We start from the raw sequence: 25800 nt of genomic DNA on the forward strand, positions 1-25800 counted from the left end.
TTATCACTTAAACTAAGTATAACAGTGCTCCTGTATTCCATATATATTTTGCTGTTGAGGAACATGAATAATAAATTTCTGTAATTCTGACTTTGAAGTCTGATATGTTGCCATATTAGGGAAATACACAGTAAAATACAAGCTGACACTGGAATTTGATGTCATAACTGACTTTTACCATTGCACGTAAACAGAGTAATTATTCTAAATCATACCATCACTTTCAGCTGAATAACCACTAAAATCACTGCACAGTGGTTTCCTGAAAATGCCACAATCCTTCAACTGCCAAATTAAGCCTAGGGAGAACTATCAGTAGTGCCTGCACAGTTATGTAGAGAGATATGCCCTGAACCAAGTGAAAAGATATTCTGGAAGAACAGTAACCTTTCTCATGATGTGTGCATTTTCCATTACATTTCTGACACAAAATGCTGTGAAATGATTTAATGGTGACATTTTGTTTTGCTGACTTTCCCTTTTCTCATTAAAAGGAAACAAAAGTTAGGTTAGGAAGGTAGAAGAAGGGTGGCCAAGCATTTGAATTCTATTACAGAAATCACTGTTCTCTTTTAAAGACAAAAACAATACCATTTTATGTGCATTGTTTCACATATTGAATTTTACTGATTATGGGGGAAGGGAAATGTATGTATCTCAAGCAATGATATTGAACGCCTTTTTCTGTAAAGTTAATTTATGTTGTTGCTCTGCAGTAATTGCATGCAAAGTATGATAATTCAGGAAAGCATCCTTTCTAATTAGCAATCACAGAGACCTTATGCATGAGCTATACAGCACAGTGCACTTATTTCTGCATGTCATTTTTTATATATATTATTATAAATTGTTGGAGAAGAGAGCCAAGTATGAGCAACTGTAGTACACTGAAAGGTCAGCATTGTCACTTGGAAATGGATAAGTTCGTATGGAGTGAGAAAGCTTCTGCCCATCAATATCATACAGGAGCTTGTCTTCTAAGCTAATAAATGTAAGCGTGGTTTGAACAGGAAATATTACTTGTGTGAAGTGTGTTTTTTGCATCCTTTGTCAGATTTTGGAACTAATGAAAAATCATGCTGCTGCCTAGCACAGTATACACTTTCATCCTTTAAAAACGCAGTTTTGGTTTTTGCTTTCTTAAGGATGTGTAAAGTTTTTCTGGCACTTTTTTTTTTTTTCTTTTTCTTTTTTTTTTCCTTTCTCCCATCCAGTTAGTGTGTTGGATAATTATTACTGCCATTGTAAGTCATTAGGTTTCCCTGTGGGCGCACTGAAAAATAATCTTTAGCGGTGCAATTGTCCAGTGACTTTCAAGAAAAAACATAGGTGTTGGAGCATGTTTGCTGCACCATTATTTGTGGACCAGTATGCTGTGTTTGACAAAGAGAATATTCTTCAGTCATTTCTGATTTGAGAGCCTTAGTTCTTTAATTGAAATCTATAATAAAAATAATTTATTCAGTTTAACTATTTGTAGTTAAAAGCAAACAGACACAACTAACGCTGTGCTTTTCCTGGAAGCTAGTATGTATGGTTGTGTTTTACTGATGGAACCTATGTTATGAAAACTGTAGCAACTGAGAGCTTTTTCAGGACTTCATGAAAACTTCAGCATCCTATATGTGGTGAAATGTGTTTGATGAGGTGTTTGTGTTTTTCAGAGGGAATTTTAATGATAATGATAGCCAAGTGGGTGTTGATGCTTGAAACATTGCTCAGTTTTAGCTGAAGTTGATAGAGGTAAATGCAAGTATAATCCAGTGATACCAGTGGACTAGTAGCTAACTTAGAACACATTAGAATACATTAGAACATTATTTCATAGAATTTTCTCAATTAACTGCAAAAAAACGTATGTGTGTAACCTAATTGATAAAAATGTGTTGTCATTTATTTGACATCTAAACAATAATTCCAGATCTAATTCTTAGAAAAGGCAATTAAAAATGAAATAGGTGTGATGAGGTTGTTTTGGCAGCCTTTAGCTGTTTGCAGTTTCATACAGCAATAAAAGCTAGCAATAGCAGTACTAAAATTGCATAGCAGAAATTTGCTTATAATTCAGTAGGAAAATACTGTATGAATTAAAGTGCATACTTCAGTCTGAACTGCAGCTAAGTTTTATCCTTGGATTTAAAAATCTCAAAAATTTGAAGACCTTTGTGAAAGTGTGGTTGTTATGGAAATTCAGTGACAAATTATACCTGGTCCTGATGTTACCTAGGGAAATAAAGGGAAAGGGAGTTAAACCTTCTGTTTCAGTAGTATGTTGGTATTGTACCTTTCCAGCCTCAAAATGGACATCTCTTTGGATCTAGTGATAAGGACCACTTATTTCATACCCTGTCTGTACTTAGCAATTAAGGCAAATAGAACATAAAAGAGAATGGATGAGATTCTTGTGCATTTTTCCATCTAACGCAGTGCTTGCTGATTAGTATAACCACAAGGGAGTGCAGGCTTGTTGTTTGTGCTTGGTAAAAGGCAATTAAAATAAAGTTTAAACTCTGTCTTTATGACCTTGTCAGTTTCAGAAATTCACTGGACTTTTCATTTCCAATCTAGAGACTGTTTTGGACATGACTTCCTAAGTTTTTTTCTTTGTTTGTTTGGTTTTTTTTTTGTTTTTTTTTTTCATTATTTCAGTGATTTGGAGAACCAAGGATGAAGGTGTTTGTGGGTAGTACACAGTGTAACCTAAAAATCTGCACTGAAAAGGAATAAATGAGTTTTGAAGATATTCAAAAAGAGAAACAAATTGCATTCAGTAACAGCATGAGAAATTTTGGCAAGGATGACCTTGTTTAATAAGTTTTGAAGACTGTTAAATAATAATTGACAGATAAAGAGAGCAATTTATAGATTTTTCTTGCTTGATGAAGACTAATTGTAACTGCCAAGCATGTGAGCCTGTAGAGGAATGTTAAGAAATGCGTTTGAGGAAAAGATGCTTAATGTCCATTTTAAAAGAAAAGTTACATCTGTTGAGATTTTAGGTTTTGCATGAGTAAAATCAGTATTGCCAGTTTTAGTAGTTGGAGCAGTGTTCATCAGTCTAGTATTTAATTGACATTTTTTGCATTTAGGAGAGTTTATGCCATTTCTGGTATATAAAAAGCAGCAGTTTGATATCTTATGATGCAAAGCAGATGAAATGGGAAAAAAAAGTTTTATTTTGTAACCAGTCATAGTAAAATTATTTAAATTTACATAAAAACAGCCTGTCGTCTGCTGGTACCTACTGACAGTTCTTTTAATAACACTGGCTGTGAAAAAGAGATAAGAAAACCAGCGGGCTTTTAAAACTCTAGTGGTAATCTTAGTTTTTCACATTAAAGAACAATAAGTAAACTGTAGGACTTTAATTTTCTTCAGTTCTGAAAGGCTTGTCTGAACCATTTTTGCTTTTGTAAAGAGCTGAATCACAGAGCAGCTGTGATTGCAAGAGACCTCTAGAGCTGGCCTCCAGCCCCTTGCTCAGAGCAAGGTCAGATGGAGTAACTCATTTCAAACGGGCTGGCTGGGTTTCCAGTACCTCCGTAGATGGGGTTTCTGCAGACCCTCTTGTTCTGTTTGACCTTCCTCCCAGTAGAGCAAACAAACAAACAAACAAAAATAGCAAGAAAAAAGAAAAAGAAAAAAAAAAAAAAGTGCTGCTGCTTATGCTAATATGTGCACTGTTTCAATTTGTGCCTTGATTTCTTGCCCTTTCATTCAGCACCACCGGGAAGCATGTCCCTCCCCACCCCATGCAAACACAAGTGAGATGAGCTGGCTTTCTGTGGAAGGTCTTGAGTCCTAATACCTTGATAAGGATCATAGTTATTTGAAGACTTGATCTGAACAGCTTCATTGAGTTAGCTATTATTTTCTGAGTCAAAACTATTGTAGCTTCTTTTTCACCTTGTATGTAGCTGCGCTTATGTACGTAGGTTTGTATGGATTGTATGTGCGTGCATGTATCAGTCAGCAAAGGCAACTACAAATTGTGAGGCCTGTCCCATGCTCCTGTGTGCTGTCATTGCATCTGGGTTCTCCTCTGAAAGACCGTGACACATTGCTTGTGTTGACCCACTTGATTGCTGTATAGCAGTGTTTTGTGTCTTTCTGGGAAATGAAGTTTGGGTGAAGTTTATAGTCCTTGGTACCTAACATTTTTTTTTCAGTTGGTCCTGCTTAGCGTAGAAATCACATAAGACTAAATTTCTTAAAAAAAAATGGAGTCCTTAATTCTGAAGCTTGAATGAATAACTTCTCTGCTTAGTTCTACTTAAATATCTTAGTCTTGTTTTAATTATGAAAATAATATCTTACTGTTTCATTCAAGGTTATTTTTACTGTTTCATGAGATGCCTAAGAAAAAATCCCATTCTCATTATTTCTGCACCTAAATTTAATATTAACTCATGAGTACGAAATGTTTTTTTGTTTTTAGTAATGAAGATGTATAAAATTCTGAAATTAAGCAACATGATATTTTCAGTGTGGGTTAATTAATATTGAAGTTATTTGAAGTACTTGTTCTCAGTCTACTATGTATGAACTTGTTTACTTGAACATAATAGACAGTATAAGTTAAAGTGATACTGTTCAAAACATTTTTATTGTCAACTTAAGGAAAATGTATCCACTGAAAATTCACTTAATACATAACATTTAACAAGATACACGAAGTAAAGGAAAACTTGTGTTTCTGGTTAAATATTTCTGCTTTTGCCTTTTCCAGCATCTTGCATGTATTCAGTGTTCTCTGTCAGCCCCAGAAGTGCAAATGTTTCTAGAATGCTATTTTTGTTTTTGCCATTTCTTATGATGTATATAACATTTTTGTTCAAACAGCTAACAGCGCTTGGCACCAGAGCTTTGGGGAAATAGTACTTCAGCCTCCCTTGATCATTGTATTTGTGGCTTTTTGTCTCTGTTACTGTCACAAAATGTTGTCTGGGATTCACTGGAAAAGTCATTGCAGAATGTTTTTTGGAAAATATTTTTGAAACATTTTTAATTTAAAGTTTTCAGTGGTTCTTTTAGAATGTTAGTTTCAATTCACTTCTTTCAAATTCATATTACTGTTTATGCTTCTGAAATTGTGCAAGCTAACCACTCTGTTTCTTCAGAGTCATGAATAATGTATAGTATATTTCTATACAGTGACTGAATTATAAAGTGCTTGCTTACAGGCAGTGAAAAGGGAAATGGTGAAATGCTCAAATGAAATGTCTGTGACTGAAACATATCAAAACTTTGAAGGTTTGTAGCTGGCACTGGAAGAGACGAAAATCAGATATGATAAGCACTGGTGATAATGGCAGTACTGGACCCTACCTTCTGTTCCATGCTACTTATAATACTATAATCAATCTAAAAGTTTATTGTATCTCTAGTGTGCCTTCATTACACTGATTGTTTTCAGGCAAAATTACTAGTTGTTCATCTGTTTCTGAGATGTGGGCAAGTCTGTCATCTTATATGCACACAGGCATAAGTGTGAATTGAAGTGAATTGAAAAACCTGATCAGAGGCTTCCCTTTCTTTCCTGAGGATGGAAAAGAAGGAGACCTATAAGAGTATTGTAAGCAGAACAGATTCCTTGGAACTACGAGAGACTTGTTAATAGCTGGTTTTTAGGTCTGTTGTCACCGATGCTTATAGTGTACTGTGGGCCAGCTCAACATGCTTGTCCCTGCAGTTGCAATGCAGTTTGCTACAGGACGTGCAGAGAAATGAAAAGTGTGAACAAATAGCTTACCACTGATGTCAGTGATTGATGGTTGAAGTCTGTTTGATTCAGGTGCAAAGTGGACATGTGTACACAAGATGAGAAGAATAAAAGGGGGCAGTGAACTTGACCAGTGTCTCTCTCTCCATTTTCTGTATCATTTTGGCCATTTTTGTCATTGCAAGCATGATACACGTGACGTAGGTGATGACATCTGATGAAGATTAGCATGTTGCTGGACTAACCTTGGTTTGAATATCAGAGCCAATGCAGACATCTGATAAATATTTGAATACAAGCAGTCGTTAGTAAGGTGAAGATGTTTCAAGTCCTGTTGCTCCTTGGAACAAGCTGATCCTGATCTTAGTGAATTGCTGTTTTTATTTATTTTTCTTGTGTCGGTACCTTTAACTATTTTTGATTTGAAAATCAACAGTTGCCATTAAATGCTTTAATTAGCAAGCAGTTTGAATTCTTGCATCTTAACCTTATTTGCTCAGTGAAGCCAAGCCAAGCTCATGCAGATGTGCTGTATGAAACATGGCTTTGAGTTCCAGGTGAATCCTTGAGCTGTGGTTATATGGTAGAAAGACTGGTACTCATTGCCAAACACAGATATCGTGGTGAAAATGTGATTAGTGGGCTGGAGAAAGATCTGAGTTTGGATGCTAAGTGTGGAAAAATGGAATTGAGATAGAGTTGTGGAAAGGCAGCAAAATGCTACTTTTTCAAGCTTCAGAACTTGAGAGAAGTCAGGCTGATTAGAGAAAGAAAACTGTGGATGGTGGCTAGAAGAGAGAGAGATATTGAGACTTTTTAAAGACTCAGCGAGACAGAGTTGTAGATAAGAACCTGTGCTGAAAAGAGAAGTTTCTGTTGTAGAGTCACTAGAGCTGAGACGTGAGTCTCAGTGTTTTCCATTGAGTGACTAGAAAATTACATCATATTAAATTTTCAGCTACTTTATGTGTTGCAGAGGATATGTAGTATGCTTATAAAATTTCTCTTTGATACTGGTACTTTATTTTTAAAATACTGAAGATATTTGGAGGTAAGAAATTAACTTTTTGGCTGAACTTCTAGTCCCCATGTTTTTACATATTTTCTTTGATGTTACATGGTGCCTTTCATCTATCTTGACTAACTAATTCGAAAATAGTATTTGCCTCATTTGGAGTGTTTTCATTTTCCTCTTACAGCAGAGATTTCAGAAATCAGTTTATCTCAATCATAGATTTCACAGATTCCAGCACTTGGCAATTTTCTTGAGATAAATTCTTTACATTCTTTATACCACTTTCCCCTCCCCCCTACCCCCCACCACACACACCTTTTTTTAAAAACAAACAAACAAACAAACCTTTTGTATTTGTGCCATTTTATTGCATCATTTGATGTATGTGTTGATCGCTTCTTGAGAAGAAACAAAACCAGTGTTAAGGAAGAGAGGGGTACAGAAGCTTTACAGAGTAACGATGGCCATTAATAAGGAAAAAGTCTAAATTTTTTCTTTGTAGTTCTGACGTGATGCAGAGTGGCATCCAGTCTTCTCTTATTTAATACTTTTGTCTTTATATTCATGCTTTGAAGACAGAATTTTGTATAGATGTATCTTTATAAAGACATTTGAGCCTGTTACTACTTACTTTAAAAAGACATTTCATTTTTACCTTAAGTGAATATTGAGGGATTTTTTATTTTTATTTTTTGCATATTTCAAAGGGAAACTATAATGTGAAAGAGATCTGGCTGAGGGTGACCAACCACAGAGGCAACAAAAGCTTAGGGAACTGATGAAATGGAAAAATAATTTGACTTGGTTTGCACCCAGAATGGCATACAGTGAGCAATCAGTTCACTCTACTGGTTGGTTGTGCTTTAGATTTGTTTCATTACAAACATTTCTGCCAAAAGGTAATACAATGAAAATGTATATTTAAAATATGTTTTTCTTTCTGAAGAAGTTACCTCATTTTAATTCAGTTGAAACAAACCACACTTAATGCTTCAGCTACGCTATTTTTTTGATGCACTTTTACTATAATTAATATTCCATTGGAAAAAAACTGCTGAAAATCTCTTCCTTGTTTCTCATAACAGTTGTTTTCTTTTTTTGTTGTTTTTTTTTTTTTTTTAAAGGTCCCATTTTATATTGTTTGAGGGAAAAAAAAAAAGGTGGTAAATGTGTTAAAGTGAACATCATGGTATTGTTTTACTGATTTCAAGTTTTCTTAGAAATGATTATATAATACCTTGTATACAATTGCACTAATAGAGCATTTTCTTAGTACACTTCCGTTAATTATCTTAAATACTGATAATTAACAAATTTCTCTTTACAATGCGGATATTCTGCATTTCTTATAAGGTTTATGGATGACATCTCAGTCTTTTTTCCGTGCTCTCTTAACCATAACAAAGAGCACTATATGACATATTTTAACAATTGCTGTTCTACATGCTTTTCTGAATAGTTGATCTCGGAAAAAAATCTATGATTTTTGTATATAGCTGTATGCTGATGTAAATGTGTATACTTACTTGTTAACTTATGACTTTGAAAAACTATCGGTAATTATTGCCTGCTCAGAAATAGTTTGAAACAGTACTGTAATTCTTGTGGCTTTCGTGAGTTTAATTTTTGTGTATTTCACTAGTTTTTAGAAAGCTGTAAAACTGAAGGCTCAAAATGAATTAACAAATTACCGTGAAATACATGGGATGTTTGCATTGCAAGTTAAGCAAATGTGCTTTGAAACACTTCTCAGCCTTTCCATATCTGTTGATAAGCCAATTCTTTATCAATCTGAGCAGGACAAAAAAATATTCTGGCCTTTTGAGAAAGAAAGAAAAATAAAAGTTCCAGCAATAAGTGTGTGTGTGTGTTGTAAAAGTGAATACACTGCTTTCTCCATACTTTTCTAGCTTGCTCTGTAGACTCTGTAAGCTAGAAATACATTTAGGAACTTTTTATTTAGGCTGTTTCAAAGATAAAGTGTTTCATTCTAGATTTGTAAATACTCGTGGAGAATACCAGTTTTCTGAGCCTTGGAGTGTTTGTTTTTGGATGGCTACAAATATGCATTATGTGCAGTCATAGTTATAAAACAAATGTTTCAAGTTTTACTCACACAGTCTTTGGCTTTTAGCAGACAAAATGTTTATAATTTCTGGCTTTCGGTAGAATACAAAATTACTTTTCAGTCAAAGAGAAGGGCCTTTTTTTATAATTTCCTTTGCATTTTGAGATGTCATTTTACTACTTTTGCAAAATGAGACTGATTATAAATATCACTCTTGGACAACTCTTAAAAATCAGTTATTGGCATGTGGACAGTCAGATGCTTTCCTCAAGAGGGCTGTAAAAGAAGATTTCATGCTATTTGTTGTGACTGAGAGAAATCCATATACTGAGCATCACAGGTTTGTTTGGTTTTTTTTCAGAGTAGCTGCTTTCCATCCTGATCTCACAGGCATCAGCAATAGTTGGAAGTAATGACTGATATAGAGATTAGTCTGCTAACACCTGAAATGAAAGTGCTTGGAATATCAAGCACGAATTATCATAATTTCTTGCTGGACTACTTCCTATAGAGTAGCTTGTAGATCTGGAGGCTCTTTTCTCATCCCTTAATGTTTCAGTGAATCCAAGGTCAGTGCTGTACTGGACAGCTCCTGAGTTTGTCATTTCAGGGGACTGATGATGAATTTCCTATGAAAGTGTTGACTTTATGTCTCAAACTGAGTACGTGAAAACTAAACTACATTGCCTAATGATTATAAAAACTGTTATGTTATTCAGAAATTAACTTCACAAGAGTAGAAAGGTAGCCATATAACAGTTGTTTGAAAAGAACCTCAGGAGGTCATAGAGCTTTGTCTCTCTTTCAGAGAAGGGGGTGTTATCTCCACTGGAAGAGGTAGTTTGTGGTTGTGATAAGCTGAGTCTTGAGTAACACCTGAGTTCACTGCATAAGCTATCGCAGTGCTGCATTACTTAGAATGAAGAGACTTTTCCTAATGTCCACTTTGAACTTTCCATACTTGTTTCTGTCATGTCATCAGTCGTGATGGGAAAAGTCTGGCTAAGCTGTCATTCTAACTGTTCTTCAGGTAACTATGGGATGCAATTGGATCCCCCTGCCTCACACTATAGCACCCTCTTTCCAGGACCAAATAAGGCCAGATCCTGCAGCCTTTGATGCCATCTTGGCAATTGTTACATGAATTCTGTTTTCTCATAATCTCTCTTGAATTGTGTTGCCTGAAACGGCTTATGGCATTGTAAGTTATTTTTCATTAGCACTGGGAAGACAGAAATAATAGCCTCCCTAGATTTGCTGGTACCATTTCTGTTGAATCATACAGAGTCTGATATTTACTCTAACTGCCTATTCCCTTTCGTGGAGCTGCTTCATAGGCTGTTGGTTCTCAGTCTGCATGATGTGTGGAGTTAAATCTTATTTGATGTAGAATTTCATAGTTCTGGATGAGCTTCATAATTTTCTTCTGGTCTACTCCTCAAATTTCTCAAGCAGATTTTAGATTGAAGCTTTACCATTCAGTGTTAATGAAGACAGTGATCTATATTAGCCTCCAAATCAACATCTGTGGTTCTTTGTCTGTTAATGGACACTGTCCCAAGCTGTTGTCTGCTGCTCTTTGGGCCCAGCAGTCTAGCTGGCTTTCAGGTTATGCATCCAGTCTTGTACTTAACTTAGTATTGCAAATGCCCAGGAGCTTAAAATGCCTTAGCTGTACGTGTTTCACTGTGTCACCACCACTCCTCTTTCCTCATTCATGTAGCCAATCATTTCATAATTGAAAGCAGTAAAAATGAAAGGTTAATTAAAAATAACAATAATTATTAAAATAATTAAAAATATGACTAATTAAACAAGACTAAAACAGAAAAATTCTTTAGACTTCATTTAATGTACTGAATTGGAAAAAATATACTTTTCACCATTTTTTCTCATTGTCTATTTTTGAATAAATAAAAAGACTCCTCTGTACATTCTTTATAGTAAATATTTTTAGACTATGATGTTAACTTCCTCTGTTGATAAATGAAGTCTTAATTTCACAGTTTTTATGCAAGACATAATTTTGTTTAGAAGATACCCTTTAGTTATTGTCAGCAGAAACTGAAGCCAGTTTAGCCTACTTTGGGATCAAGCAAGTGGTTGATGCTGAGTGTTGTGTTGTTGCTTCTTTGTGAAAATGTTTCTACAGATACATTGGGAGCATGCTGCTTCAGGACAGCCTGAATATTCCTGTTGCTATAGAGTCTGTAAACTCTTAGAACTTTGAAGTATATAGATTAAGCGTAAAAACTAAATTGTAGCAGAACTCATGTTATTTTCCAAGACATAAAAATTGGAACGGCATGGAAGGACTGTCAGAACTTGATTTTTAGCTCCATTTCCATTGTTAGATTATCAGAGGGAAGCTCACAAATTTTGTCCTTGAGCCAACTAGTCATGTATAATTGGTGGGCCATGTTTTATGTGCACAGGCAGTTGAAGAAAATAAAGCAATTGGTCAGTAAAAGCCAAGTTAATTCTTCAGTGAAAATGCTTTCCTAATTTTTTGTTTTATTTCATCCCATCTTCCTGAAATAGCAACAAAAGCAAAGGGAAAAAGAGCAGCAAATCTGTGAGAAGAAATACCAAATAACTTACTTGTAGGGCAAAGTTTTACTTGTTCACTTATGTGGGGGGTTGGAATTAACTCGAAAAAGACATTTTGATTATTTAAGATGTACAGAGTTTTGATATAAAAGAGTAATTTTCATACATTCAGAATTAAATCATTCTGTTCTCAATCAAATTGGTGTGTACTTCTTAGATGAAATAGTGTTTTGAATTTGCGTGCTTATATTGTCTTTGCCTTTTCTTTTGTTGGTTTGACATTCTTGCATTTTTAATCTATCTACTTGGTTAAAATAATTGAACATACTGTGTAACTTCACTGTCAGGATAGATGCACATTGGAAGGACACATTATGATGCAAGCCTTTAAATATTTTATCATTACTATGGAAACTCCAATAGAGGCATTATCTTACTCATTGGATATTTGGAAACAAGCAGTGCATGTGAGGAGTTCAGTCACAGGTTCTTTCAGATTGCTTTAAGATGAGTATTTGCGTACAGTTTGAAAGTAGCGGTGTTCTATCTTCTAGATATACTTTTCTCCTTACCAGCATTCTTGAATTATTATAGTGCACAAGGAAGCAAATATACTCAACTTAATTAAAAAAAGAAAGTGAAGTAATTGAACTGAATTTTAGAGAAAATGCCATCTTAACAGAATATGCAAACAGTCAAACCATTCTGGGTTTGAGGTACATATTAGTGTCACAGCCTTTTCCCTTTAATTCTGACAAAACCTTACCAAGGTATCTGGTGTTTCTCAGCACACTGTGCTGCACACACAGGATTTATAGTGAGTCATGCATTTCTCCACTTTTTTTTTTGCCCCTAAGTTTTATGCTGTTTAAACCTGACTTCACTTGTGAAGTTTCTCCTAATATGCCTCTTTTTTATTAGAAATGTTGTAAATCAACTTGTGTGGTAAGATTTGATTTCATGAATATCGGTGTTTATAAATTTACGCTCATTGCATACAAAGTAGTTTTTTCTTTGAATGACATCTGAACTGAAAATATGCAGTCTGCTAAAGTTTTCAGGCTACATGTTACTGTAGATTTGGTAGTGAGAATTAATGTGGTACTGTGATGTGACTTCATGTTTTACAAACCCTAACACAGTATTTCAGTAAATAAAAAATAAGTTTGTTTTTCTAACTACTTGCTTATGCTGGCACTCACAAGGCTCAGTTAAATTCATGGCCTAGCATTCAAATGAATATTTGAATGTGTACAGAGGGTGTACAGAGATTAGGCTTGAAAGTGCTTTCCTTGCGTGCTCATTCTAAATAATAGCAGGAGGAAGGAAATGTTTTGCTTGAAGTGGAAAGAGGTAGTCCACTCCTTGCACTTGCACACTAAATCAGATAGAGACAGCTGCAGAGGGAAGATATGCATTGCGAAAAACAAATCAATTGGATTCAGTCACATCCAAATGAAATTACATCAGTCAATAACCTTCCTTTCAAGTTACTGAAATCTTCCTGGCCCAAATTTCTCTTGTCAGGTTACTGAATTCCGCCAATGATTAAAGTATCTTGAAAATTACTTCGATAACATCAAGGACCTTGTTGTGACAAGGTCTGTAAATGCAGTCTCTTAAAAGAGAAAGCTGGGTTTCATGTAGAGTATTGAGTGTATTGACTGCTTTTTTAAAAATTTATTTATTTATTTATTTATTTTTCATGCATTTTCAGAAGCATGTATTCACAAAGGCTTTGAAGAATGGAGGAAAACGACACTTTTCCTACTGAATGAAATAATTTCAGATATGCGATACTGATATTCAGTCTTTTGGATAGGATGTGTGGTTTCTACTGTGCTCTGAAATAAATTCAGGTTGTGTGCTTCACTTGTTTTCAAGTGGAGGTAGTGACTAGTGCTACTCTTGTTTACCTCAACAAATTTATACAGTGACCACTTCTAAATGTCACTATTTATACTCCAGTGTGCCAGTTATGAGAATGAAGCAAAGCTTTTCTGTTCCAGATGCTTTGGTGCTTTTCCTTGCAGATAACTTTCTGATAGGTAAATGAATGGGTATTAGAACAAGTAGAAATGTGTAAACATTAATGAAACATTTGTATTTATAACTTGATCAATGCTGAGAAGAATCTAAGTAATTAATTTTAACTAGGAGACGCTTTGCATATTATTTTATGGGAGTCCTTCTCTTCATTTTCTATTCCACTCAATAAAGAGCTCTGTAACACCCATGTACTTAATAGAGCTGTGGATTCACATTAATACCAGAGATCAAGAGATGTATGTTGAGCAGACCAGTTCTAAAAATGCATATTGCTTGTATCACCTTCGGATGTTTTGATGTTTACTTCAGACATGGTTCCTTGTTTTTTAAAATTAGTCTTTGTCAGCATTTCCTGTGGATAAATAGCTTCACTTTTCTACCTCTTTCATTACCATCGTATTTCATTAGAGAAAAGTTTTCATCTGTACCAGGACTACTGTCCCAAATACCTCCTTAGGCTTGATAGAATTTCAAGGTGTGAACATCTTAACGATTCAGAATTTGTATGGTATGCTGAAACAGTTCCTTGCCTTCAAATCTTTGAAAATAACTGAAGGTAGACTGAACCTGCATTGTGGTTGCAGATATGTTATACTTGTGCCCACTTAACAGTGAAAAATGCTGTTCTCAGAACAGGCATTTACATTGATGAAAGCAAGGATGAAGAAGGCTAAAAAAAACCACCAAAAACCAACAAACAAACAACAAAGATCATCAAATCTTACTTCTGTAAGCATTTGTTTGCCACATGTCCTTTTCAGTAACTTTCACACAAACAAACAGCAGCCTTTGGCAACTCTGTTAAAAAGTATTGAAATAATTCCTTCTGTTTCTTGTGCTTTAAATTCCTTTAAAAAGGAAATCTGCACATATGCGTGGACTCCCTACTACATAATATTTGCTTAATTGAGGAAAAGGGAGGAGGCTCCGGCTATGTGTAGTTCAGGAGGAAAATGAGAGTTGCTGATGTGGTTTTCTCTCTCTAGAGCTTGATGAAAAGTTGTCCCATAGTCCTATTTGTCCTGAAGCAAAGGACAGCTTTACAGTAAAGAATAAATTTTCTAGGAGACCTGACAACACAATTGAGTATCTCCTTGTTGAAAACAGCTGTTACTGTTGTGCAGGATGCTTTTTATCTATCAGGTATTTTTCACGCCTACTGTTCAGAAAGATAGCAAAACTATTCAGTTTTGCATGCTGTCTTCATTTCATATTTTTATGTTCATAAATACTTTTCTCAACTAAGTGTGAAAATGTGAGCATCTCTGGGTGCTGCCACCAGAAGAAGTGAGAATAAATGTGTAAAAAGCTTAATTCAGTGCAAAGCCTTTACAGTGCATTTAATCATAACTGACTGAGTGCTGGCAATTTGTTAAGAATGTAGGAGTAAGATAAGTTCTTTGCGTCTGTGAAGGTCAGAAAGTGGAACGTAGGGACAAGAAGAAAGCAAAAGATGAGAATGGGACAGAAGTGAAATGTGAGAAGTCGCAGGAAAATGTTTTAGTAAGTAGTTCTACAAAATCAATAATTTTAGCAGACGAGCTTGTGCATTAAAAGCTAAAGAAAATGGTTCTATTTGTTCATTTATATTCCTTTTTCTTTTCCTAAGCTGCTTCTGGCTTGAAATCTGGATAAATGTAGTTGGCTTTGTTTACCTACTAAAGTAATACTCAGAAGTGAGAGGGATTAAGATAATCCTAAATCATACATGATAATGATGTTGTCTAATTTTAAAAGCATATAAATGGTAACATCATCCATCCAGTTATAAAGGAATACTCCTTTTAATATTATAATATGCGTTAAAATATCTCAGCACATTGGGGTCTGAGTAACCTGCAGGGGAGTTGGGACCATTAAAGGTCATCTAGCTCTTCCAACTTGAACAGTGAGTTCTGTGATTTTATGTTGCTCTCAATAAAAATGAAACATAAAGAAATAACATAGGAATTACTGGTGTAGGTACAGTCTGTTTACGCTTCCTAAATACAAACACCTTATGCTTACCTTGAATTGTGTACTGAGGCTGCTGTTCATTTTTCTGCCCTTGTATGCCTATTCCCATCAACCTTATTTACTCTGAGATGACTCGGAGCAAAGATGGTTGTCCTAGCTAAGGAAACGGGATTGCAGAAAAATGATTTTAAACGTGTTTTGGTTTGGGTTTTTTTGTGGGTTTTTTTTGTTTTTTTTTTTTTTTTTCCAGCTCAGCTTTTAAAAAGTTCAAAATTGGAATATGTGTAGCAGTGCAGTTCAGTACACCTGACTTTAAAACAAAAAAAACAAAAAAACACAACAAAACAAACAAACAAACAAAAACAACAAAACTGATCATGACCCCAGTAAAAAATGAAGTAAGAACTGAAATGGATTTACACACACTACTTACTTACTGTCCCTTTAATTCTTACTCTGAAAATCCTTATACTCAAATGTATTTTATGAAGAATCATTGTTGGGATGTGTGGCAACTCTACCTGCTGTTCTTTAGATCATTGCTTTTTTATTTCATAACAGCATGAAAGTATCTCAGAATTATTTTAACTTACAATTATATTCTATATTTTTTCAAGGTAGGGAAATAAAATTGGTGAAGAGTTCATATACATCATTGAAAACTCATGTATTTGATATGCCAGCACAGCTCAAAGACAATGTTGACGTTGTTTTCTGAAAATCTTTATCAGTCATTTTAATTTCTCATGTTACTTCTAGTTTTATGAAGCTTAAATGTAAAATATCACTCCAAAATTGAAATTACAAACTAAGCAGAAAAACCCTGCATCCTTAAAAAATATGTTGCGAATGTCAAAAGAAAAGGAATACAAGCAGGAAAAAAAGCTTTCAACGTTTGCAAATTATTACCTCAAAAGTGTTGTTTCAGAAATGATAAAAGTATCAAAGTAGTCTGTGTAGCAGATTAGTAAGTTCAGTTTTGAAACTTCATAGATCTTTAGCTTTATTTTCTTTCAAAAGCTATTCTATGTAATAAACTTATTTATTTATTTAAAGTTCTAACTTTAAAAACTTTTGAAGTTTCTAACTAAAACCCTAAGTTCTAACACAGTACCAGTGCTGTTTGTGCTGTCATGTAGTCAATCCCAAACATACTTTTGCATGGCTTTCAGATATGAGGAAAACACTAGTTTACACAATGAGGTCTACTTCTATTAATTTGCTGCTATTGTAATTAAAAAAAAATAAAAAATCAGTCTTGCATTGGACTGCATTTATTCTTTGAGCTGTATTGAGCAAAAATGAAAACAATGTTATACTTAATTTAATGTTCCGACTCTTACGAACTCTCGGTAGTTTTCTATGAGAGTCTTATACTATTTGGATCTGAGCATACAAATTGCTTGAATCTAGTGTGATGTTAAAATGTTTCATAAGACAGAGCAGAGCTGCTATGATCTTTAAATGTTAATATTTTTTTCTTATCACTTTACTGTGTAGATACCCTTCATGAGACACAACTCTGCCACAACTCATCCTCGGAGGCAATCCTGGAAACCTCTTTTATAAATATGATTTTTAAATGTGGATTAAGCAGTCAATAGAGTACCTAAAGTAAAGGAGAACAGCTACCTTGTCTCTACTATAAGCTTATTATGACAAAAAGTTGAGTTTGCTTGTCAGGCTTGGATAGAATGTAATTGATTGGTTTGTTATTTGGACTGACAAGGTAGTTAATTTGCCTGCTTTTTTTTTAGCACTAATCAGGAACATTTCTTATGTGCATTGTTAAAAGATCACGGATAAATGTCTTGTCAGAATTGTCCTATTAAATAATGTCTTTTTCCCCTGTGCTTCCTTGGTAAATGATGTTATACAATGCTTGAATTCACTGAAGAGTGACAGAAGCCTGTGGGACTGAAATACTATGTGTTCCTCTATGGTAATACTGAATGAAACAAGGTTCGCCATCAACCTGCTGCTCTGCTTATATACAGTTTGAAGAGAACATTTCTATATAGAACATCATGTTGTACATAGACCCTACTATAAAAAGGATTCTTTCCTTTTAAAAAGAAAAAAAAAATGTTCAGTGATAATGAGACCTGTAAAACACTTGAGACTTACTATTCTTAAGGAATAGATTTGCCACGGAAAAAATGGACTAATCGTTTCTGACTTCAGATACTTGAGTGAATAGAACTATACCTATATTGCATTATGGAACATTTTTAAGAAAGAGAAAATATTAAGGAAATGCAGATATTGTTTTATTTGGCTCACTTCCCTGACTGTGTTCAGAACAAGCTTATTTCATCAAAATCCAAATCTGAAATTGTTGTGTAAGTTGGGGAAGGAATGAAGAACTGATCACACAGTGTGACTGCTGAGATCTCCGTCTTCGTCCATATATATCCTGCTAGATGCAGACATAGTATTTTCATCTTCAAACAGTACCGGTCCAGTTCTAAAATCTACTGTAGCAATGTATTGACAGCCTCATCGATCTCATCTTGAACTTGCTTGGAAAAATTCTGCTCAAAGGCAATCAAACCTGTAACTTGATGGCATATATCTTTGAATTTCTTGAGATATGGTGATTTTTGTCATCTCGGAAGGCACATTTCCATCTGAAAATATTTTTTAAACATAAGAAAGAAATTAAATGCTGTAATAAGTAATAGGAGAAATATATAAACCTGTGTATACTTACTTCAAGTCATCTCTTGCTAGGGCATTTCATGTTTGAATATTATATTGAATAAAATTAACCTGATGTCTAACATGTTGTTTTGTTTTAAAAGGGGAGGGATGATATCCAAGTCAGACTTTTTGTTGAACCTTTGCTTACTACTTTGTGTTGGCAAGATACAAAAAGACACCTTTAAAGTAAAGAAATTGGCTCTAGAAAATAGGGGTTCATTCAGGAAATATGATTTATTGTTTTTTTTAGGGACTGCTCATCCAGAATTTTAAAGCACAATAAAGTCTCATCCCAACACTGTGCTAACAGGGTGGGGAGGAATATGGGTGTTTACCTGTTTGATTTACTGTTTAGGCGTAAAAAACAATATTAAAATATATTGTATGACTTATGGCCCGTTATTAAAGTAATATTATTACAAGCATTGTTGAAGGAGAGAATGATAAATGCCTCACAGCCTGGCTTTAGTAAGACTTTGAAAATGTTTTTTGTGTGATCTGGTAAGTAAGCAAGGGAAATATTCTGTTAATTAAGCTACAATGAAATATGTGGCTTATCAGGAAAGCAGACTAGTAGCTGTGGGCTCACTGTCAAATTAGAGCCATGTTCCATTCACTGGATTCCACTAAGTCCTCTCCCGAATTGTGTTCCTATATTTTTATTAAGTTTTGCTTTAATGTGTTAGGTGTTGTAATAAAGAGTTTGGTTATGTTTGCAAGTGACACCAAGGTGATTTGAGGAACTATGAGGCTAGAATTTAAAATGAAGTTTTAAGAAACCATCTAGAAAAATATACCATGGAGAAAAGATGGGCAAATCACTATTTAGTGCAGTTATCTTACAAAGATAAATATTTAGGGGGTGGGCCTCCAAAAATGAAGGAATGGATAATTTTGGATCACAAACTAATTCTTTGAATCAATCTGATTCTGTGAAGAGGGTTGTTTCAATATGCTTAACATATGAAAGTACTCCCCATTGCTCAGATTGGTATAGCAGCCTTGAAAACGGCTCAGCTAGTATGTGCTGTCTACCTCAGCAAGAGAAGTAAAGAAAGGCCAAGGAAAACAGACTGAACAATGAGCAGACTACAAGAGACCTAAGTGAAGAGGAAAGCTTAAAATATTTGGATTTCTTTAATTTAGCAAGGATGGGGCGATCCATGCTAGATAAAAGAGATGAAAGCAGAAGTTGCTGCAAAGAAGGGGAAAATAAAGTTGTCCTTCAAGTCTGGTTAGATTTTTTAGCAAGACGACTTAGAAAAGCGATAGAAAGAATTTGCATTGATTGCATCTAATTGCAGGGTGAGGAAAGTTAAATAAATTCAGCTGTTGAAGGCTTTTAAGGCCAGGCTTAGGTATTTTATAAATGTTGATGTTGTTGTTACTCTTGGGCATGCTTGTTAACCCCAAGGGGATTTCCAGCTGTATTTTATATGTTTGTCCTCCAGTAGAGTGTCTGTAATAGGATTGCTTGCTTTCTTTGGGTCTTTCTTCTGACATTAGGTTAGTTTTTAATCTTTCTTTTATCATCTTATGATTCTTCACATCATTTGCCTCTCTTTTTCTGGAAAGCCAGATGTTAGCACTCAATATTTCACCTTTTGAAACAAGTGTTGGCAATCTTCACATCTGTAATGAGGTTTCAGTTGCATTTCACAGTGCACCATTCAGTTTAACTAAGTGTAGTCTGAACCCTTGAGAATGGCACCACAGCTGCAGTCCAGTATTATTTGTTAGTGGAAGTAATTCTTGTCAGAATTTCTTGTTCTTTCCAAAGAAGAAAGTATTTTGCACATTTGGGGGGGCAGTAATTTGACTAACGTTATCTTAATGCGTGTCCAAGGAACTGTCTTCACAGGAATACTTAATTAGAACATAAAAATCTTTCAGTATAAGCTCTATATAGTAGTTGTACAATATTAACAGAAATAAAATCACACCTAATATAGTGTTTTATGTAGTGTTTCCTCTTATATAAGTGGGCCCTTAGTTATTTTGCAAAATAATTTAATGAAGCCTTGTGTTTTGTAGTATTGAAGTACTATGAGAGAAAGAGAAGTGAACACTTCATGCTGAAAGGAAGCTGTTCACTTACAGGTATAGTAAATAAAGTTTCTTTATAGCATTCGTGTAAATGACTGTTTGTGAACTAAGCTTCATGACATAAATGAATTGCTGACAATTCAGAAAACATCTAGATTTACATAGAATAAGTGTCTTATATGCAGCTAGTTCAGAGTCTGTCCTTACCCATAAATAGTAATTGTTTTTGGATTTTATGTTGGTTTTGTTTGGTTTGTTTCTGTTCATTTTAATATTAAAAAGCAAGTAGGCAAGGTGGAATTTCTGGGTTTAGTATCATAAATTTAGCTACAGAAATCTGTGCCAGATAATGCTTATTTTCTTTCACTCAGTTATTATTGATGACACTTCATCAGTACTGTTAAAATGAAATATTCAATACTTAGGTTACCTAATGATAAGCATCTCAAGCAGAAGGGGAGTAGAAGCAACATGAAGTGCTATTTTTTCCTTCTGAATTCATAGGTAGAATGTTTCATTTAGCTTTTTGCTTTGAAGTAGAACTTTCTCCTGACTTTCAGAGCCATAGAAACTCATGCTGTTATATATTATAACTAGTGATAAATACAGGATTTGCTTAAAATCTCATGTAATATAGGAGTTACTGAAAAGTATAACACAGATCCTCTAAGTGTGTGAGGGTTTTGCAGCAAGATTATTGTGTGGTAAGGAGAAAAAATACATTTTATTAATGCCCTTGAGGGTATGGACAAAAATATAAGTAAACTAGAGATCAGTATGCAGTTTCCCACACCCAAATCATCTGGGGGTACTTTATCCTGAAACTTCTATCAGCTGAGGGCCTGTAAACATGTCCTGTTCTGTGAAGACATTTTGTCCAAAAACTGTATTCAGTAGGGGGCATATGTATATATTCTGTTTCTTACAAAGCGAGAGGGGGCATGGCTATTGCAGACAGGTGAGAGAATACACCTGAAGCAGGATGATTAGTACATTCTTCTTACATATATATGTAAGAGGGAGAATGTACTAATCATCCTGCTTCAGGTGTATTCTCTCACCTGTCTGCAATAGCCATGCCCCCTCTCGCTTTGGGGTGTAACAGAAGAGAGTAACATTCTGCTGAAGAGAATTCCATCTACTGTTACATTCTCTGCAATTTAGAATTTTTGTTTTAATACAACTGCATTGTACCTAATATAATAGAAATTTGATAGTGGCTTTCAGTTATCATGCGTAATATTACAATCATTTCCTTTCCCAGAAAGAGTATTTTGTTTACTTCAAGTCAAAACATATATAAAATAGAAAAATAGAAAATAGAATCCTAAATAAATTTAGGGCATCTGACCTAACTGCCCACTCAAAGGAAGACTGACTACTGAGGTCAGTCCTCAGAATTATATCCAGTTGAATCTGCAGCATCTTTGGAGACAGACAACTGTTCAAAATAACCATTTCATATGTTGCATGTGGCTGTATCTCTGAGCTACATCCTGTTTTATGTTCAGCATTCAGTGCATGTACAATCATTTCAGTGCTGGAATCTGCCACATGGCAGATGCTAAAGTCACCTAGAGCTTTATTGGTCTATGTGAGAGGACTGTCCTAACTTGCTCTGATGCTAATTATTTCTTATAACTGTAGACCAGAAACTGCAAGATGACTTGACCATCCATATTATGCTTTTATGCCATTGGTAGGCGAGGGATTTTTTTTTGTTTTGTTTTTCTTAAACTTCTCTTGCCTGTTCAGTCTGAAAGCAAGAGTTGTGAAGGATCTGGACCTTGTATTTGAAATAAGAGTATTAATGAGAGCACAGTGTCTCTTTTCCTTCATGTTTGATCTATATTGTGTCACAGCAAAGTGAAAGCAGTTTCTGTCATGATCCATGAAGCTGAATTGAAGAGTTCGGAGTAGAGTGGCAGGGTAAGATATGAAGTCTTGAAATGGCTTCTCTTTGTTTTAAGAGGTGTCAGAAGAGAAAGCTAAAAGGAAGAATGCTTTGCACATATTTCGTAATACAGAAATGTTTTGAGTGCCTTCCCTCAGTGGAGAAGTAGTAGTATGTATTAATAGCTGCAATAAATGTACGGCTGTAGAGGTACATTACCATTAGATTTTTTATTAATTTATTCTTTAAATAAGGGCACTGGAAACTTCTTTGACATCACATGTAGGATTTTCTGTTATAACCTCCTTGTTAGTACTCACTTCTGCCACCCAGAATTTGTCTGTTGTTCCCATTACAGTTAAGGTATAATGGAAGCACTGCTTACCGGCTTCAGCCTGAAGTCCTCACCTTGGGTTTGGTGGTTTGAACTCACTTGAGCTTACTTTGATCTTTTTTGTAATGCTTACATATTCAGAATCACAGAATGTTTTAGGTTGGAAGGGACCTCCTGTCCATCATGTTTGTCATAAAACCACTAAAAAGAAACAGTGCCTTAAACTGTCATAGATTTATCTAAAATGTTTGTCTGAACACAAGAATGTGCTACAGTCTGAAGTGGACTCTGTATTTGTCTCCAGCTGTCTGCAATCTCAGTGGCCCAACACTTGAGCACTGAGGAGTTAAAGGGACCAGAAGACCTGTGCCTGAGAGGGAACATCTGCTCCTCAGGTCTTCAGAGCCTTCAGTCAGAAATGAGGTCAAGCACAAGCCAACAGGGAAGGATATGAAGGATATGTAGCAGTAATTATGTCAAATGCAGCCGTATGCTGGATTAGCCTTTGTGTTGCATCTGCCCCACTATTGGAGAGTTTAGGGCACGCCCAACCCACTGTAGTTCTGAGAGTTTAAAAATTCTGGATGAGATTGCTCCTAATTTTGGTCTAATTATTTCTCATTTTGCTGGAGTAACTCTTAAATGACAAGTTCTCTAATGATGATGGTGATTTGTCAATAATGTATTTTTCTAAGCTGTTGTGATGAATAGGTTTTGTTTGTCATCTGTTTTGTATTTTGATCAGTATAGTACTTTTTGGCATGACACTGCAGACAGTGTTCAGTGATGTGCACATATATGAAGGATTTTCTGTAGTCTCTGAAGCATATTTGTGAAGTTGTATTTAGAGATTAGCTTCTTAATGTTGTGTTTCAGGGACATGCAGGTAATTACTTTTGCAACTATAGATGGGTGATGCTGTCTTGTGAATACAAAATAAGTTTATTCACTCTAGCTGAGTCAGCTCTTTTTGGTGTTATATATTAACCAGTGACTTAGACACATGCCAGTGATGGGCAGGTTTTCCATTTGCTGTTGCTCTGTAAAAGCACAGTGCTCCCATGAAGATTTCTGCAGCCCAGCTGATAAGACTCATTCCTGTGTAGGTAGATGCAGTGTGATGAAATTGGATATGTGTGTTAAGCTTTGTAAATAAAATGAGATTGACTCCAGCCATTATCTCATTTATCTCATTTACATTGTAAAATCGGTATCTACAGTATTGATTAGAGGATAATTAGTTAATTATAACAGGAAAACAGAGTTATGTTGGGCTTGAGCACAGCCAGCTGTACTGCCTAAAATAATAAAAAAATCCAAGGGCATGAACAGATGGAGATCACTTTATTAAAGAACAAAGCAGACATATTTCAGGTATAGAAATGCTTAATCAGGCTTTCTTGCTGTGAAGATGTAGCTGACCTGCATTCTGTATTTTAAAAGTGAAAAATATTTTCCTTTATTATTATTTAATTTGTTAACTTAATGCACTGCATTTCTCCAGACTCCATTTTCTTGTCATGTAGTGGGCATATATCTATCCTAATTAATTGCTGGAATGAGAAATACAACAATTTCTAATTTTGATGCATAAAGTGATTTCAGGCTTGTTAAAACATTGATAGTAAGCAATTATCTGTCAGTTAAAGATAATTTAAAAGATTAGTTTAGCTTATATTTGTGTGGAGCTCTGATTTTCATTTTCAAGTTTTAAATTCATTTGCTAGCCAGACAACTGAAAATGACCGGGCATTTAATTGCAGTTATACATTATAGACTTAACAATGACCAAAAAAAATATCCGTAAGTAACATTTGCTATTTTAAGGGCAGTTTTGGAAATGTGACCTTGAATCTTCAAAGATAACAATTTTAGCTTGATTTTTTTAAAGTGGAAGAAGCTGAAGAGTTTCTTTGTTTTGTGCCGTTTTTCCCTGATAGTTTAAAACTGACTCTGTTACCAGGATGGAAGTGGACGGTATTTGTAAATGGCAACATGGTTTAGCTCCGTTGTTCTGTAAGTGTCCAAGTTGTGACTGATCTATGAGCACATCTGCTGAAAGACTGTGAGGCTGTCAGTGTGACACTTTTCGTGACCCAGCAATTTCAAGCTCTAATGTAGTTGGAAAGTGCTCTTTATTTTGTGTGTGTTTCTTATTTTCTGAATCTGACAGTGGATTTTCTGTTGTTTTATGTTTCTAGATGAAAGAACACAGTAGTATTTTCTTCAAGGCGTAGCCTTAGTTTACTACTGCTGTTTTTTAATATGGGCTTAAGGTTTTCTTCTGGGATTACGAGTTATGAATACCAGTTTTGTTCTCTGTACTAAGATGTGTTTAAGCTTCACCTTTTGTCCCAACTCAGTGTCAGTGAACAGGCTCTCCAGGCAGCTAGCTCGTCATCTATAACCACAGCACAGCCTGTATTCATCCAGTCTTCCCAGCATCATGCTCTAGGAACTTCAGGTTCTGTGAAATTGTATTCATCAATACAGAATTGATATTCCAATAAAAAGCAATATGAAGAAACTGTTTCAAAATATTTGACATAGTCTCATTTTTAGCCATGCAACATTTTATATTTTGAGAATGCTTTGTTGTTTGCATTTTCTCAGCTGTGCAAATGTGGATAGTAGCTATCTAGTATCTGAAAGCTACTTAGTATCCGTACATTTTCATAGCTGTTAACTCATTCTCGGAAAATGCAAAAAGTAATGAAAGTAATGATATAAATTAAAAACACTCAGTTTTAATGGGGCTTTTGCATTTACTTTCACCACATTCTGGTTATTTCAGCCCAGCCTTTTCTGTCTCCTCAGCATACTTCGGAAATGTGGCTGAAGGTGAAGTTAGGAAATACCACTTTCTAGGTACCAAATTTTATTTTCACATTGAAAGGTGGCATTCAATTATAAGCGTAATTCTGAAGGGGAAACAGCTTCTGTTGAACATAATATGTAACAGTTCTTTGTATAGGCAATTGCCTTAGAAAAAAATGCAACCTAAATTGCTAGTGTTTGATGTAGCCAGATGTAGTTCTTTAGGATTAAACAGAAATACTCCATGCTCATCAAAAATAGTGTGAGTCTTTATGTTACTTAGAGGATCCCAAACTAGAAGGGAAACTTGAGAGCTTTGATGAGCACTGCTCAAGTGCAAGTACTTAACTGGACAGGATTATAAGAATTAAATAGGTTAGGAAAAATGTATTTCTTTATAAATGAAAGAACATTGGAGCTGAAAGGAAGTTTTGTCTTTAGTTGAAGATTGCATATGCCGTTAAGGTAATGAGTATAATCTTATCTCCAGTTCAACCCTTCTGTCATTTTAAGAAGAAATAAAACTACTTACATATTTAAATAGTTTACTTCTAGATTAGAACTGAACAGAATGATTTTCTTGCTTAAGTTTTCAGTGTGATCTTTGTCCTGAAATTAGAATTACATTATTACTAAATAATCCAAA

General features: G+C 34.9%; 1 protein-coding gene across 7 annotated transcripts in view; it reads left to right on the top strand.

Moving 5' to 3' along the window:
- The window catches only part of PHF14 (PHD finger protein 14), a 170403-nt gene that overhangs the window by 70293 nt on the left and 74310 nt on the right, over positions 1-25800 (top strand). For 2 of the 7 annotated variants that reach the window (XM_015853578.2, XM_015853579.2), the window contains one exon: positions 16861-18143. The exons of 4 other annotated variants lie outside the window; for them this stretch is intronic. Coding sequence is in view for 1 of the 3 variants with exons in the window: in XM_015853579.2 (XP_015709065.1) it covers positions 16861-16873 (13 nt within the window). In the remaining 2 variants the exon portion in view is untranslated. Of the gene's footprint in view, positions 1-14818; positions 14908-16860; positions 18144-25800 lie in introns of those variants that run through there. One more of the 7 variants, XR_001553076.2, reaches the window with a different exon arrangement.

The sequence above is a fragment of the Coturnix japonica genome, chromosome 2, assembly GCF_001577835.2.
Source record: "Coturnix japonica isolate 7356 chromosome 2, Coturnix japonica 2.1, whole genome shotgun sequence".
NCBI lineage: Eukaryota > Metazoa > Chordata > Aves > Galliformes > Phasianidae > Coturnix > Coturnix japonica.